The sequence below is a fragment of the Clupea harengus genome, chromosome 19 (genome assembly GCF_900700415.2).
Source record: "Clupea harengus chromosome 19, Ch_v2.0.2, whole genome shotgun sequence".
Taxonomy (NCBI): Eukaryota; Metazoa; Chordata; class Actinopteri; order Clupeiformes; family Clupeidae; genus Clupea; species Clupea harengus.
The window spans coordinates 13,191,135-13,206,923 of record NC_045170.1 but is presented as its reverse complement, the minus strand read 5'-3'; the positions used below and the strand labels follow the sequence as shown (position 1 = coordinate 13,206,923).

The 15,789-nt window shown below is 44.6% G+C and overlaps 1 protein-coding gene across 3 annotated transcripts in view; it reads right to left on the bottom strand.

Annotated features, from left to right (window-relative positions):
- Positions 1–12,924: 12,924 nt before the first annotated feature.
- znf516 (zinc finger protein 516) overlaps positions 12,925–15,789 on the bottom strand; it is a 32,170-nt gene continuing 29,305 nt past the window's right edge. For 2 of the 3 annotated variants that reach the window (XM_031585691.1, XM_031585690.1), the window contains exon 5: positions 12,925–15,048. In XM_031585691.1, the coding sequence (XP_031441551.1) occupies positions 14,834–15,048 (215 nt within the window). In that variant the 3' untranslated portion in view covers positions 12,925–14,833. The remainder of the gene's footprint in view (positions 15,049–15,789) is intronic. The other variant, XM_031585692.1, reaches the window with a different exon arrangement.

Sequence of the window (15,789 nt, the reverse complement as noted above, 5' to 3'; positions counted from 1 at the left end):
CACACACATAGACACAAACACACTACACTAATATATACACACTCTATCTCCTTCTCTCTAAAGTTCATATCATGACTTAAGATAGAGTGCTTGAGACTAGATTTTGCTCTTGAGATGTCTAGAGGGCAGACTGTTGTCTCAAGAACTGCTAAGGCCTCCACTGCCTTTCTGAGGCTAATGAGGATGTTTGACTTTGCCTCATGTCTTAATTAAACCATCTGGAAAACTAACACTTCCACATTCTGAATCCTAAAGAGATGCTCCTGACGCCCCGATCCAAGACTAAAATGTTACAAAGTAGCAGAATTTAGCAGAGAGGGGTCAACCCACTGAGCTGTCGCTAGGATGGTTCCCTGCGATACCGCACGGCTCCAGGCAGCGCTTCTGACATCTCCTTTCAAATTGATTTGAACAAACATTATTGGACGAAATTATTGTCCACAGATCTTCTGTTTAGGTAGCTTTACGTTACGATGTGGCAGATGGTTCAACAAGTTAATGCTTTGTTATGCTTGTTCAGTCTCTCCAATAGAGTGGAGCAAGTTCATGGTCTACCCGGCACTGGATCCTTGTCTGACCTTTTGTGAGTCAGTTCCCTCTTAGGTAGGCGTCTACAGCTGTCCAGCATCTCTGAGGAATGCCATCAGAACCGACTGACCTCACTGTGAAACTCTAATGCAAATAACAATGTTCATTTAAATCTAAAGTTTGAAGAGCATTTTCCCTTCAGATAAGCATATTTATTTACCACAGTTGTGTCAAATGAATCACTATGTTTATTATTAAGTTTACTGAATGAATGTATTGATGTTTTGCATTTTCTATTGTCAATCGCGAATTGTTTGCTTTAAAAAAAAAAACAGCAGGGACATTGAGCGAACAGCAGGGACAGTTTGCATGAAATGTGATTTTCACCTCAAAAAGCACATTGCGCTGACTGGAAAGGGTTAATTCAATAATGCCTCATTCTGCTCTCCAGCTTCCCTCAGTCTAAGTCATTAGGTGGAGTCATCCAGCGGTCAACGCTATTGTGAGTGGGGAGGGCCTCCGCAGAGAAGTGTATGAGTGTGTTAGTGTGTGTGTGTAGCGAGTGTGTGTAGTGAGTGTGTATGTGTGTGTGTGTGTGTGTGTGTGTGTGCATGCTGGCATTAGCCCTCAGTAGTGCTAATCACCTGCCAATTTCCCTGCCAATATTATCACGTGGCTCCGCTCATCAGTCAGCCAAGCTGCGCTCCGCTGATGGCCCCCGCCGTCGTTAGCGCCGATCACCTGTCCCTCTGCCGCAGGGCCGCGTGACGGCATCCATCAGCCACCGGCCCACCACCTAAATACCCACCCCATCCAAGCCTGCGCCTGCTCACTCTCTCTTTCTGTCTCTCTTTCTCTCTCTCTCTCTGTCTCTCTCTCTCTATATATATATATATATTTCTCTCTCTCCCTTTTTCCCAGCTAGCCCCCTCCCAGTAGCTATAGCATCGTCCTCCATCATCTCTCTGTGTGCCTCGCATGATGCAGGGAGGCGGGAGGGGCGGTACGGGGTGGCAGTATGGGGTGTAGATGGGCTGGGGGGGGTGACGGAGGTGGAAGTGGGGTGAGGGCGGGCGGTTATGAGGGAGGTGGAGTGGACGAGGTGGAGTTGGAGGCGTGGGGAAGATGGTGGGGGGGCTACGCAAGCGACAGAAGCATCTCAAGCATTTCAGGCACGGCGCTGGCTGTGGGAGTAATGAGGCGTGGTGGCTGAATGTACCTGCGCGCCGTCTGATAAAGGTGAGCTGACACGCCGCCCCTGATAGGCTCCTTTGTGCCGTGGACACGCGTCCATCCATCACTGCCCCACGCCGCGCGCTCGCATGAAAGGAGGGGAGGAGGCGGGAGCGAGCAGGATGGAGAGAGGGACAGGGGAGAGAGGGGGGGGGGGGGGGGGGGGGAAGGATTCAGGAGGATCGTGGCACCGATGTCTTGGGAGTGAGCCTCCAGAACCTTCCGTCATCGTTAAGAATAAAAAATTAGGCTGCAGAGCACACACACACATACAAAAACACACACACACACACATACACACACACACACACACACACTGCTGCTCCAGCTGTACATTCTAAACAGCAGAAGATGGACCATGACTCAGAACTCTATCTTTCTCTTTCTCTCTTTTGTTCTTGTCCAAGTTGGGTCCAAGCCTGCTGTTGTTCCATTCACTTGGCCCCCAGTTATGATACATAGTAGCTTAGCACAGACGCAGACACCCAGTTTTCATCATTTGGCACCATACCTCCTCAAAGCCTCCCTCTGCTTGTGGTATATATCATCTTTTAGACTACATTGTGAGTGCCTTCACAAAGTGTCCCCAAAGCACACTGTAGGCCATACACACCCTGGTTTTACACGGCCAAAAAACACATGGATAAAGATTTAAATGAAGTACAACAATAAATCAACCCCTCTGCTGAATTTGTATTTGGTGTAACTCCTTATGCAGCATACACGTTTTTAATAGGGTGTTTTAAAGTACTTTAACATGTTTTTCACTATGTAGTAATCTCCTTCCTTTTGTCTTTTGGCTCGTTGTTGCTGGAGAGAAGAGTAGTTCAGCACCAACACGCGCAAAGAAATCGTTCATGACAGCACAATCCAGCTCCACAACAGAGAAATAAAAGCTCTACTTTGTTCCATTGTTCTGCGGTTCGTCGTTGGCCTTTCTCTCAGACAATGGACATATTTTAATATGGAAAGCGATCTTTTCAGCCAAGCCTCCGTTCATAAGTCTTCGCGTAAACAGCTTTTCAAGCACCGAAAAAGAAGGGGCCGCTTGTTTGCAAACAATAACCCGCTCTCCTGTACATTAGCAAACAAAGTTTGCAGCGCACACACACAAAAAATAAGAATGGGACATGAGTTTTGTACGCTTGTCACACGCCAACATTTCGATATCACTTCCTCTTCTTCCCTCCCCCAGCTGGCTAAATGGGAAAAAACGACGGTTCACAAGTTTATGGACTGAGATGGCAGCCCTTGCTGCGATTGGGGAATACGACAGAGAGGAAAGTGCTGACTAAATTCTCACACCGCTTTTGTCTTTCTTAATCGCACGGTCTCGTCAGCGGCGTGTTTCGTTCGCAGCTGTTTCTCTCTGTGACGGCCACCTGTCCCCTCCTTCCCTGGAGATGTGGCAATAAGGACAGGCAATTTACACGTGCCATGTGCCACCGTACCATATTTCCAGACAAGGCCCTCGCTGTACTTTCTCACCAAGGTTTTATGTGCTTGTTCCTGGCTAGGCTCCCCACGAGTGGCATGTTGAAGCACATGGTGTCTGCTAAAATTCTGAATAGATTATTAGTGTTTTAAAGACCCGATTGGAATGTTCCACTGAACCATTTGATTTCATAGTGAGAGAGTGTTTAGTTTTTTAAACTTTTTATAAAGAAGCTAAACTTACTTAACTTAACACATTTTTTGGGGGGGTGGGGGGGGGGATGTTGCATGTCTTCTGTCCCCAGCAGATATTTGATAAATGGCTTCTTGAATGAGATGTGCGTGGTGTACTCTAGACACTAGCTTGCATTCTTCGGCCAGCTCGATCTGATCAGTGGAGAGAGCAGGGAATGAAGATGCTCGGGGGCATGTAGGCAAACAGCAGACAGCAACAGCAGGTGGCCACCTCTGTAAGCCCCTTCTCCTAATCCCATCCACTCTGGTTCACTCCTTTGTTATACGTCAAAATCTGCGGGTGTCTCCAATAATGAAATTCGTATTCACATTCAGCCGTTCCTGTTGCTCGTAATTAGCAAACACAACAATAACTATGTATAATTTATGCAATGATGCCTTTTACATATTGACTGTTGGGTTTGTTACTGCTACAATAAGCTATACAGAGCTCAGGCATCAACAACAACAACCACTGCTAGATGCACATGAGATCATTGTGCACTCTGCTGACATGGAGGAAGTGAAAATGCTTTTTACATCTCCAACCCATGCTAAACGAATATGACAAACATCGTAGAAACTGTGGAACGTCTTCTCGTTTTGATTTCTCATCACAATTGCCTCTGTAGTTTTGATTTCTCCTGAAATGCATTTACATTTCGGATCGCTTGTGTGCCTCTCTAACACGGTGGATGGCTCCCGCGGTGAAGTGAGCTGGCATATGCTTTAGATTAAAGCTCAGGTTCCTGCGTCCATCATATCTGATCAAGGGAGAGAGACGCCTTCTGGCATAGCCAGCCCAGCAGCAGAGCCAAACAGCAGGTGGGCTACTCCCGCGGCCCTCATTTTAAAGCCGCGCTCATCTCCGCTGACAAACTGAAAAGAACCGTGGAACACTCCGGAGCTCCTGTTCCGGGGTTTTGTGGACATGTGAACTCTTTGTCATTAATGCACATAAAGAATGCTATGGGTGGGGTGGGGTCGGGTGAAATGGAGTTTGGTTTGGGGGGGGGGGTTGGAGGGCTGGAGAAGTGATCAAAATATAAAGCGGTCCCCAGAGTTGAGGGAAAGAAAAAAAAATCAATTTTCCACTTTGACAAATGCCTCCTCCTCAGTGTTTTGGTATTGGTGATTTGTTTGAATGTTGGCAGCCTTGACATGTTCCAGACACAGGGAGAGTGGCAGCCTGCGTGAAGTGGGGGCTGACTAATGCACTTTGCCCTTCTGTTTGTCAAAAGGAGCCCTTTTTAAGAATACAACAGCTCTAGGTGCAAAAAACTGGATTGATGTTTTCCAAGGATGCTTTTTTTCTCTCAAATCTAGGAGACATTTGACTGAAACATGGAATATTTACTTGCAAAATACAAAGTTGACCGTTCCTTGGTAAAAACAGATGAACTTTTTAACGTGCTAGTATGCATCATCAGTTTAAAATAACATGGTTCAAAGACTGTAGGGATTGTGTTTTCCGGCTAATAGCCTACTGACATGCTGACACCTATACAAATCTAATAAACAATGGGATAATTTACTAACTCTTTTAATCCTTTTGAATTTGTATGTTTTTTTGCATGTCATTTGTATATTTTTTTAACATCAAGAAAGAAATAATCACTTAGCTTTTCTATGCATTAACATGGTCTGTTCAAACGTATTATTTATTCTTACAAGAAGCACAGCAGTGGTTTGAGGGTAACATCAGACTATCTCAAAATGGTGGACTTTTTAAGAGTCCGTGGTGACCTTGAAACAATCCAGCCATATATTCAAAGGTCAAATGTCTCACTTGTTACTATGACAGTTTTAGTCATTACAAAATAAATACAGAGAACATCTATTCATAACAGCTGTTACCTGATACACTTATTAGCTATTATGAAGGCCACACGGACCAGCTACATCCTCCAATTTTCTAACTTTACCTTATCCAGACACAGGCTCAACATGAGTTGAAGACATGCCAGGGTGATCGGAAAAAGGGCTAGGAGTGAGATTCCCCCAATCTGCAGGGGCAGCAAACATGACAGTCAAAGACAGAAACAACAGGTACACACCAAGCTAAGACAGGCTGTTTTGTGTAGTCTGGAAATAATTAGCTGAAATTGTTTGTAATTGTGTGCACTTTCCTCATTTCCTGCCTTTTCTTTTTTTGTTAGGAGGTGCGCTGACAGGATCATGGCCAGGTAAAAGCACACATCTCATTAAGTGCACAATCTCAAACACCTTTTAAGGAGAGCCTTTTTGAGTGAATGCCCCCCCCCCCCCCCACACACACACACACACATACACACCTCAAAAGTGAGTCACGAACACAGGAGAGTCAATCCATCTTGTTTTAATTTATGTGCATATTCTGAGGAATTAGCTCTTGAGTGTCATTAACACCCAAGCAACGCTGAGAAAAAAGGTCGGAGCTGTACAGAGATGTTGCATCATATAGAGGAGGAGATTACAAGACATAATTTAACACTTAACTTTTCTTCAAATTACCGTCTTCATTTCAAAAAACGCCTCGCAAGGGACTCTGGAGTCCAAGAAAATGAGCATTCTTGCTCTGGCTACTTGGTTGGTATATTTTTTTGTTGTCCTGTTTACTCTGCTTCATGTTGCTCGCTTGCATGCACACCATATAATGGCGAGGCCTTTTCTCTTTCCTGTGCTGACAAGTACTGTGGAAGTATGCTGCAGAAGAACTCACAGTTTTCACTCCACACCCCAATGCTGCCCTCATTTAGAATTGAGACTTTGTTCTCTTCCCCACATCCAGCTTTCTGACTGCACTGTGCTTGACTCCCTCCCCCCCCCCCCCCCCCACCTCCTCCATCCCACCAATCCGTCCCCCCCATCCTGACCTCGGTTCACTCGCTGTATCATCTTTTAATATGATGGGCAGATTCTATTTCCCAACCATCAATCAGCCACTTAAAATCTACTGTATTCTAGATTATGGGCAGCAAATTACACATACCGAGGATCTTTAACTGGAAATGGATCAGAGTGGCGTTAAGAGCGTCATTAACCTTGTGTTAAGTGGCATTTACTAATGATTAATGCTGCAAATTAAAAAGGTAGATTGTTTCTCCCAAAATGAATTACTCCAATATGTCTAATGCAACGTTAATAGAGCCATACATAAATAACCCACAAGCTGCCAGTTTTCGTCGTTGCGTTGTTTCCTTCCGGTGAAAGAAGTCTCGACAGTGAACGGCATTAAGGCAGGTGAAAGCTAATATGTCAGCTCAGCTATGCTTGAAGCTTGATGTCTGTGTGTTTTGTGTACTTGTGTGTTTGTGTGGGCGGAGGTGAAGGAGGGGGGGTGGGAGGGGGGGGTTGGTTATGAATGTGTGTGTGTGTGTGTGTGTGTGTGTGTGTGTGTGTGTGTGTGTGTTTGTGTGTGTGTGTGTGTGTGTGTGTGTGTATATTTCAGGCAATATAGGTGCGAAGCAATAGAAGCTGAAAGGCTGTGATCAGCACTTATCCCGACTCACATGTGCTCTGGATAACAAAAGATCCCACAGTGTGAGTGCATCATCATATGTGCTCATTATGGAATGACATTATGGTGTGAATGTGTGGGTGAAGCCTGCCTGTGGCAGCTGATGAAAAATAAACTGGGAAAAAATAATTAGTTCTTGTGTGTCCGTATGTGTGTGTGTGTGTGTGTGTGTGTGTGTGTGTGTTTATATATATATATCAGCTGTGTGTATCCATGGCTTCTCTATTCCAGGCCAGGGCCTTTCTAACTGAGCATTCAAAAAGGCCTGAGCAGCCCTTCCCAGCTTGCCTTTCTCATACGAGGCGATGGCTGTCATTCCCATCTCCTGGCTGCCCATCCACACTCCATCTGTCTGAGTCTGAAGTAAAGAGAGCCAGAGAGGAGGGAGACAGAAAGAGAGAGAGAGAGAGAGGAAGAGAGACAGAACTCAGGCTGCCACCCAGCATATGCAACCGGTAACAGGATCTACTCTCCAGGCCCCGCAGCTAGAAAGGCACCAAGCCACGACCAGCTCGTCTGTCGGTGCGATCAGCGCGTTTAAAAAGATGACTGACACTGTCACCGCGGCAGAGTGTGACGCACTGCAGATGTGACATGACCAGACTTGCTCCGTTTCTGCTCCCGCACTCCGGCAGTGTGTGTGTGTGTGAGCGCTGTGTGTCCCTTTCTCTCTCTGTGTGTGACTGCAGTGTGTTTATGTGTGTGTGTGTGTGTGTGTGTGTGTGTGTGTGTGTGTGTGTGTGTGTGCTGGTTGTGTCTATCTGTGTGTGCCTGTACGTGTGTGGACAGAGAGAGAGAGCTGAAGTAAGACAGAGAGAACTACAGACTGGGGGGGAAAGGAGGTTGTGGAGGATAGTGAAGATGCAGGCTGGTAGAAGGAACAGAAGGCAGAGACTTGATGGACCAGGGTAGGGGATACGCTGTAGACCCAGACCATGCAGTGTATCTGGGTCTTGGCTCTTAGACGCTAAGAGGCTCTCAGCTCCCTCAGTAGGAAGGCTGTACCACTGTTGCTGAGGCGCCCAGTGGGAGCTAGAGAGCCCAGCATCAATAAAAGATAGAAGTCCACAGTATGCGTGAGAGAGACAACAAAACACAGACTCAATATTCAAATCAGTACTCCTGGTACCTATTCCAAGCAGACGAAACGGCATACTTGTACAGAAATACACTATACTTTCACAACACAATCTCTGTGATACGGTAATATTAATGCATGTTCCTTTTCAAAAACGGTTCCATTCCTGTTAATTTTGTAGCAAATTTACCGCATTGAAATCCCTTTATTTTAACTGGTTTTTAGTCAATTAAGATCTGGTTGCGTTTTATTCCTCACAATGAAATACTGGATAATGAAAATAATTTGTTTTTGTTTTGTATACAACCATTTTTTACAGTACGCTTTTCTTTGTGAAGCGAGTCCTTACTTCACAGCCAGTGTTCCAGGGGCATCCTGGCTTGCGACTCCCGGGAGATCTACTCCCTGCAGAAAGATTCAACTTGCCATTGTGCGCCATCTTCTGGTAGTCCGGCTACAGAAAATATAAACACTTCGTCCTCAGGCTTTGTCTTTTCTGAAAATGTAGTGAAATTCTATGTCTATGCTTTGAAAACCAGCAAGCCCATTAATTACAAAAATTCGGTTAATATTTACGGTTTTGGTTGAGGTAAATCTTTTTAAAGGGTCAGGTGTAGGTAGGGCACGGGGAGAACCAAATCCTTTAATCCACAATACATAAAACATAACCACTTAAATTCTATGACAATACAAATACATAGCCTACTGACACTTTCGCGTGAGAGTTTGGACTTTGAACAGTGAAGGAAGTTTTAACATTTTCCGAAGAAGTGGTGCAATGTTCTCCCTCTTAAACACTTAGGCCGCCACTGTACATGAAAATAGTTACTGCCATATAAAACCCAGGAGCGACAATCCACAAAGAGATATTTAAACGCTACATTTGGCAGCGTGACAGGACTCCCTGCCCTCCTCTTCCGCTTTTATGACAAACACTTTTACGGCGCGGCAAACTGTAAGTGGCAATGGAGTCATTTGTTTTTCATAAACCACTGGCCCGCTTTTTTGCCTCACGTTGGGAATTATAATCCACCCCGAGACAAGCATATAAAACTGGAAGAGTAAAGGTAATCATTTCTGCCTTCTGATGTGGATGCCTGGCTCGGTGCGGCTCACCTTCATAAAATCACTCCTGGCTTATTAAACGGCGGCCCATTAACAGTAATCCTCCGGCACCGCGCTTAAGGTATTCTACCCTTCAGAGAGCGAGAGAGAGTGTGTGTGTGTGTGTGTGTGTGAGTGAAACGAATGCAACGTTTTGTAGATTTTATGGCAACAGTGGAATGTATTAGACTGTGGTGCCCTTCTCTCTTACAGTCTCCTGCTGAGAGCAATTAGCATTTCTTGGGGTGAGAGATTCCACCGTGATTGTCAAGTGTAATACAAAAGACTCCAATTGCTTGTTTTTTTTTACCGACTGCGTATTTATCTTGCTACTCCTATGAGGGAAAATAACTTTTGAGCTTCTGGGAAAGAAAGAGAGAAGAAACACACACACAAACGGAGAGAGAGAGAAATAGTAGTTACAAGCTTCCACAACCTCCGACACATTTAATGATACAATGCAATAGAGACCAGTAATTTCAGTGACAAAACGCTCTACTACCTCTATAAACCTTACCTTTTCTTTGGGTAATTGTGACTTCTACAACAATTTTCCCAACAACTGTTTCATATATAGTGATATTTGTATTTTTTGGCAAATTTGAATTGATGATCAGCGGCTGCTTCTCTCTGTGGCTAAGTTAGGTATTATTATAGCCTGATGATCAGTGTATCAAGCGAAAAAATACAGCATTAATATTACATAACTGGCAAATTACTGACATGTTTTATTGGCTAATCTGATATCTCCCCACGGGAACTCTACACTGTCCCCATTTAGACTTTCATTCATTGTTCACTGAAAATGGAAATAGTATAACTGGGACTATTGCTTTTATGGCTATGTAACCTCTTTCTTGACATGAATGTTTTTTTTTTTTTGCAATTGTCTTACTGATCCTTGGAAGCTGATCTGATTTTATCTGGATAAAATGTGCACTGCTTTTCAGTATAGTTTGGGTAACAGGCTCAAAGTAGAATACAAGCTTGCTCTCTCTCTCTCTCTCTCTCTCTCTCTCTCTCGCTCTCTCTCTCAAATTGGACATTCTACCTAACACCTGGGGAGACAAATCCACCCTAAATTCTCCTAACAATGCCATGAGACATTCCATCACCAATGGTGAAGAGCATGCCAATGAAGAAGTCCCACAAGACGATTACACTGGAGCTCTGGGCCCGCGCTGGCAACATCAGCACAGACACATTGCCAATAAACGTTTGGCGCCGAGACCCTCAGCCAGCGGTGAAGCACCGAGATGGCGTGTCCTTCTTTAGACGCGTGTCTGTGTGGAATATTGGGCTGTACATCAATGTTGGGCTTAGTTTATCCCCAGGAGCTCCTTGAAGGTTGCACCCTTGTTGGACTCACTAGGTCATAGGGAGCATTCTCCAGAGGGACATCTACGAGGCATGCTTATCACACAACATGGTTAATGTGGACACCGTGGGCTCGTCTGTCTGAAGCTCCCTCACCTTCATAGGCATCGCACGGCTTTGAAATTTGCTTCTGATAATGTATGGGCGCCTTTTAATGAAGAGCATATCAGCTAGGGCTTGGAGATGCAAAACTCTCGTTGAAATAGGTTGTCTCAAAAGAATAGTCCATTACGCCTTTAAATTGATCCTTTTGTGGCGCATTGCCTAGGAACTCACTAGCAAGCTAAGTGTAGCCTCTGTTCTGGGCATATCCATCAGCTTTTAATTTACAGCTCCTATATCACCAGTCATCATATGCTATTAAAATAAGACCCTGGCTAAACTCTCATTATCTAATGACAGATGTGAAATCAGAGACACAAAAGGAAACATGCGACTTTTAGCTTTGAGATGGCTGTGGTAACAGCCAACCATGCTAATCTCCTTTTTCCCCTCCTTCTTAGCTGAAGAGACTCATCTTGTTAAAAGTCACTGGCTAATTTAACATCCTCCCATGATACAGGATTTACTTTAAGAGAAACATCTCATTTCTTTTTGTTGCTGCTTCCTTATTGTCCAATGCCACTGACTGGCATAGCGTGTAACTGAACAGTTCCTGCCAATGAGTGGCATTAGGCTAAGCTGCAGGAGTCCGCCATAGGCATTAGCTGTTAAGTATCTACCGAGGAGAAAATTAATGTGGTGGGTGGATGTATGAAATGCCATTACTGTTAATACTAATCACTTTTTGCACGTTAAGCACAAATTAGTGAGGTCGATGTTAAATGTCATGGGATATCCTGGGACCTATTCTCCCTTGAAGAGACTTGGGGCTTGTGAAGAGGTGATTTGCATACTTTGTTCTTTGCGTCATTGTAATTTGGAAAGATCTGTGCCAGACACTGGCAGTGTAACTTAACATGCTGTAGACATTGGTAAGTTCAGTGGTGTTGAATGCAGCTTCGGTCTCGGTCTTCAGTCTTTTTTGACAGAATACTGAAAAGTAGGTATTAGAATGGATTGCTATATATAGATTTTTTTTAAACGATAAGACTTGTTCAGTCCTCGTTTGATCTCTGGGTGTGATGCTTTGTAATACTTTAAGCATGGGATGAAAACATTTAGCCACACCCTAAAACTCTTAATTCTTATGTACTCTTGCAAGTGCCCATGCTTTAACAGCTTATGAGTCAGTGGTGTTCATGATGAACCTGAGTGTAAGCGAGCGGACATTCCTTACACGCCCTTCCCGGAGCATGAGGCCTCCACTCGAGCAGACGGCCCATGAGGTGACACCGCGTCGCATGGAGGACCTGACGACTGTTCCTATCAGCTGTTAGGGGTGTAAATAACATTTGATATGCACAAACAGGCCTCCCTTCTCCTCTCGTCTCTCTCTCTCTCTGTCAGAGGCCTGGGGGCTCAGGCAGGGCTGGCAGAGGTCGTCCACCGCCGCTGTTGGCGCTTCTCGCCTCTCCGCTCCCGCGCTACCTGTCACTCCGGCCTGCCCCGCGGACGCCCCCCAAACCCTCCATTAGCAAGTCTGTGGGTCGCGACCCCGTCACGACTTTTGCGAGGCCCGATCATTTGATTAGCGTGCCCATTTACATATTCTGCCGCTCGCGGTAAGTGCTCCGGTGTCGGAACACTTGAAGTGTTGTAAATTTCTTTGGCCTTTCTGTCCGCCTGGCTGCCCGGGGCCTGGTGGTGTGTCTGCACAAAGCCCCACCCCCACCCTCCCCCTCGTCTCCGCATCTTTCCCCCCACCGTGTCCTTCGCCACCGCAGGCTTCGGATGACAACACTGGAGTTGCACTCTGGCCCCCCCACGGAGATGCGGAGCACCGCGTCTATCTGCGTGAAACTAGCTGTTCGGTTCACGTGTCACTGCACCCAACAATCTCCAAGCAAATCAGCATCTCCTGTCATTTCATAAGCATATTCTCAAACAAATGTTCTGAGGAGCAGCACAGTCCGTAGCACAGATGCATCAAGGTGACACGTCTGCTGATTATAGGAGTTGCTTTGCCTCATATTATAACAGCTGTTAAAGCATAAATGATATCCATATTAAAGTTGTTCACAGGTCACTGTATGGTCACACAGGTCACCTTTCACTATCTATAGTGGTAGTGGCTAGTACACACTACGATGACACAAGAAAATACACCCCATTGTCACTAATATTAAAACTGACTGAATGATCTAATCACACCTCAAATGTATCATCTTGTAATTCCCACAAAGCAATTACTTATAATGATAAAAAACTTGAATTAGTGATACTATCCAGGAATATCTATTGGTGGTATCTATTTTCCACATATTACTTGATTGTAGAGTGGGTGTATCTATGTATTGAAGGTGTATTTCACAGTGATGTGAATGAGCACAGAGGGTTTAGGAGGGTAGTCTTTATTGAAGGATATTTCAAAATCATAACAATATTCAAGTAATACAAGATACTGTACAGGAAGAGGGATCTTTTGTCTGTCCGGACCATGACCATACCATTTTTGTGAGTGAAACAACTGTCTAAATAAAAAAACAAGGCTTAATTAAAAACAAAGAGACTTCCGATGCTACAGCCTAACCCACCTATAAAAAAACACAACATTCATTTATTCAATACTTGTAAAGGGAAAGTGGCTGCTCTGCCTCTATTTTATATAAAAACAACCCTACCATCAATTTGAAACATAGAAATGAGACAGAATGTCATTAAAAGCAACCATTGCTTGTTAGTGTTTTTGAAAAAAAAAGAAGAAATATGTATCCACTCTTTCACTATAATTAGATCAATCAATTAAATCCTTGTATCAACTTGTGGGGTGCCCTGTCTTAAAAAAGACAGACCGGCTATATTGAGTACAAATGACTGCTTCAACATCAAAACTCAGCTTACAGCATTCACGTTGTAAAAACTATGTTTCTGTAATGCCCTTCAGTCTTTTCAGATTAGTTAGTATGTCACTCTATAATGTAGTAACTCATAGAATCATTGTACAAACTAACAGCTATGTACATTAAGAAATCCTCATTAATTCACTATCACAATGGCTTCAAGTCCTAACATGAGGTCAGACCTTTGCTTCCTCCGTGATGAGGTCAGTGGTGGTCCAGTAAAATCCAGTAAACTAAACGCTAACACTGAAAAGAAACTCAAAAAACGTTTATTAACTGATCCCTGGGACATTGTCAAAATCAAAACCTTTTGTTTAAAATAACACTCTAAACCCTTTTCATTAGTGCGAGACCATTTCAGTGTTTCCACCACAGACATACCGACGGATTGATTTACGACACCAGTGTAAGTAATTCTGAACGAAATTCGGAATGCTTTTAAAATCTAGCTAGAGTATATGGTATTCTTGCTACGTGCTTATAGTATGTAATGGTGATACTACATATAAACATCAAAGATCAACCAAAATGCTTCACAGATGGACAGAACCATTGTTAATTAAAATGCTGACTCGTTCTCACAAGTCTTGAAACGCATTAGGAATTTCTTTCACGCATTAACAATTAATGCAGGACTTAGTACACACTGGAGTGTAGATGGAATTGTTTAAAGAAACCTTCACATGGCCATGGACTGAGCAAAAGTACACTCTTATGCAGGTTGACTACAAAAGGAGGAAAATGACTAAATTATAGTCAAGTAACAGCCAGTGTGTATCAAAACATTTCCCTGCTAGTTCTCAAGCAGTGTTTGAGAGTACAGGCTTTGGAATCGTGTTTTACTAATAGAATAATCCTGAGGTTTAAAAAGGAGGAAGTCACTAGCTTGTCTTCCCACGCTAGCAAATCTACTCACTCACGCTATGGTTACCATTCGGTTTTTTTTAACCTGGGAGTCAACAGTAAGCACTCCAATATTCAAAAGAAAGTCTACAGGTCCACAGTCTTCAAGTCAAAGTCTCTGAAATTCACATCATATTGAATTTCATACACAGGGATCTTCAACCCATCACTATTTCAGTAGTGAATTGAGTTTTTCATTGTTCTCAAGTATTACATATCTCAGGTTTTTGGGGGATGGGGGATGGAGTGTTTTTCATGAAAACACCAAAGTTCAATCAGTAAACGTCAAAGGGGGGAGGATTAGTTGAAACCCCTTGCAAGCAGTCATTTTGGCTAGAAACAGTGTGAATCACAACCAGTGTCCTTAGTGTTTGCAAGATACCTTCAAATGTGTTGGTTTTAAGTGACATCCAGAAAACACCAGCAGAAGAGTTTTTATTTTGAGAAGGGGGGGTGGGAGAAGTCTCTTAACAGCCTCTCTCTTGGTGAATGAAGGCCGCCTCAGCCCAGACCTTCGGAGTCAGCAGCCTCGCCCTCCAGGTGGTCCTGGGTGGGGGGCCCATGGGCCGTGTCCTCCAGTTGAGCAGGTCGGAGCCTCCCATCGGAGTAGCTGGTGTTGTCGAAAGCCACGCGGTGCACCGTCTGTACGTGCGTCTTCAAGTTCCCTTTCTGTGAGGCGCTGTAGGGGCAGTACCGGCAGCGGAACGGCCTCTCACCTGCCACGCACACGCACACACACGCAGGCGCGCGCACACACACACACACACACACACACACACACACAGAGAGACACACACATATGCACATTCATGCAAACAGACAAGGGCAACAAGAGGTCAGCACCAAGAGAGGTAGGAAGGAAAGGGTGGTGTGTGTGTGTGTGTGGGGGGGGGGGGGGGGGGGGGGGGTTGTGGAGGTCTGGTTGTCAAAGTCTGAACCTTTTTTTTTTTTTGCCTTTTCATTTTTATGAAGGGGAGAAAATACAGACAGGTTGGGGAGAGCCAGAAGGGGTGGTGGCCATGATTGAAGGGATGATGACAAGCCATATGGAGACAGTTGCCTGTTTACCCAGAGGGGGTGTCAGCCTTTTTGTTTTTCATTGCGTGTGTGTGTGTGCGTGTGTGTGTGTTGTACATGCGTGTGTTTTTGTTCTGTCAGTTGCTCATACAAAATGGAGAGTAGCAGGAGACAGGAGTATCACTGTCTCCATTTCCCCCCCGAGTCGCAGAGACGTCACCTGCCAAAGGATGCTCACCATGTTTGGGCCTATCAGCCCAGCATGGAGGCGGACCTGACAACCACACACACACACACACACACACACACACATACACACACAGATGTAACCACACACACACACAACCACACAGAAATGCAAATATATACACACACTTATGCACACAGACACACACACACACACGCACATGCTCGCAAGTGCATAGACATTCTTATACTCT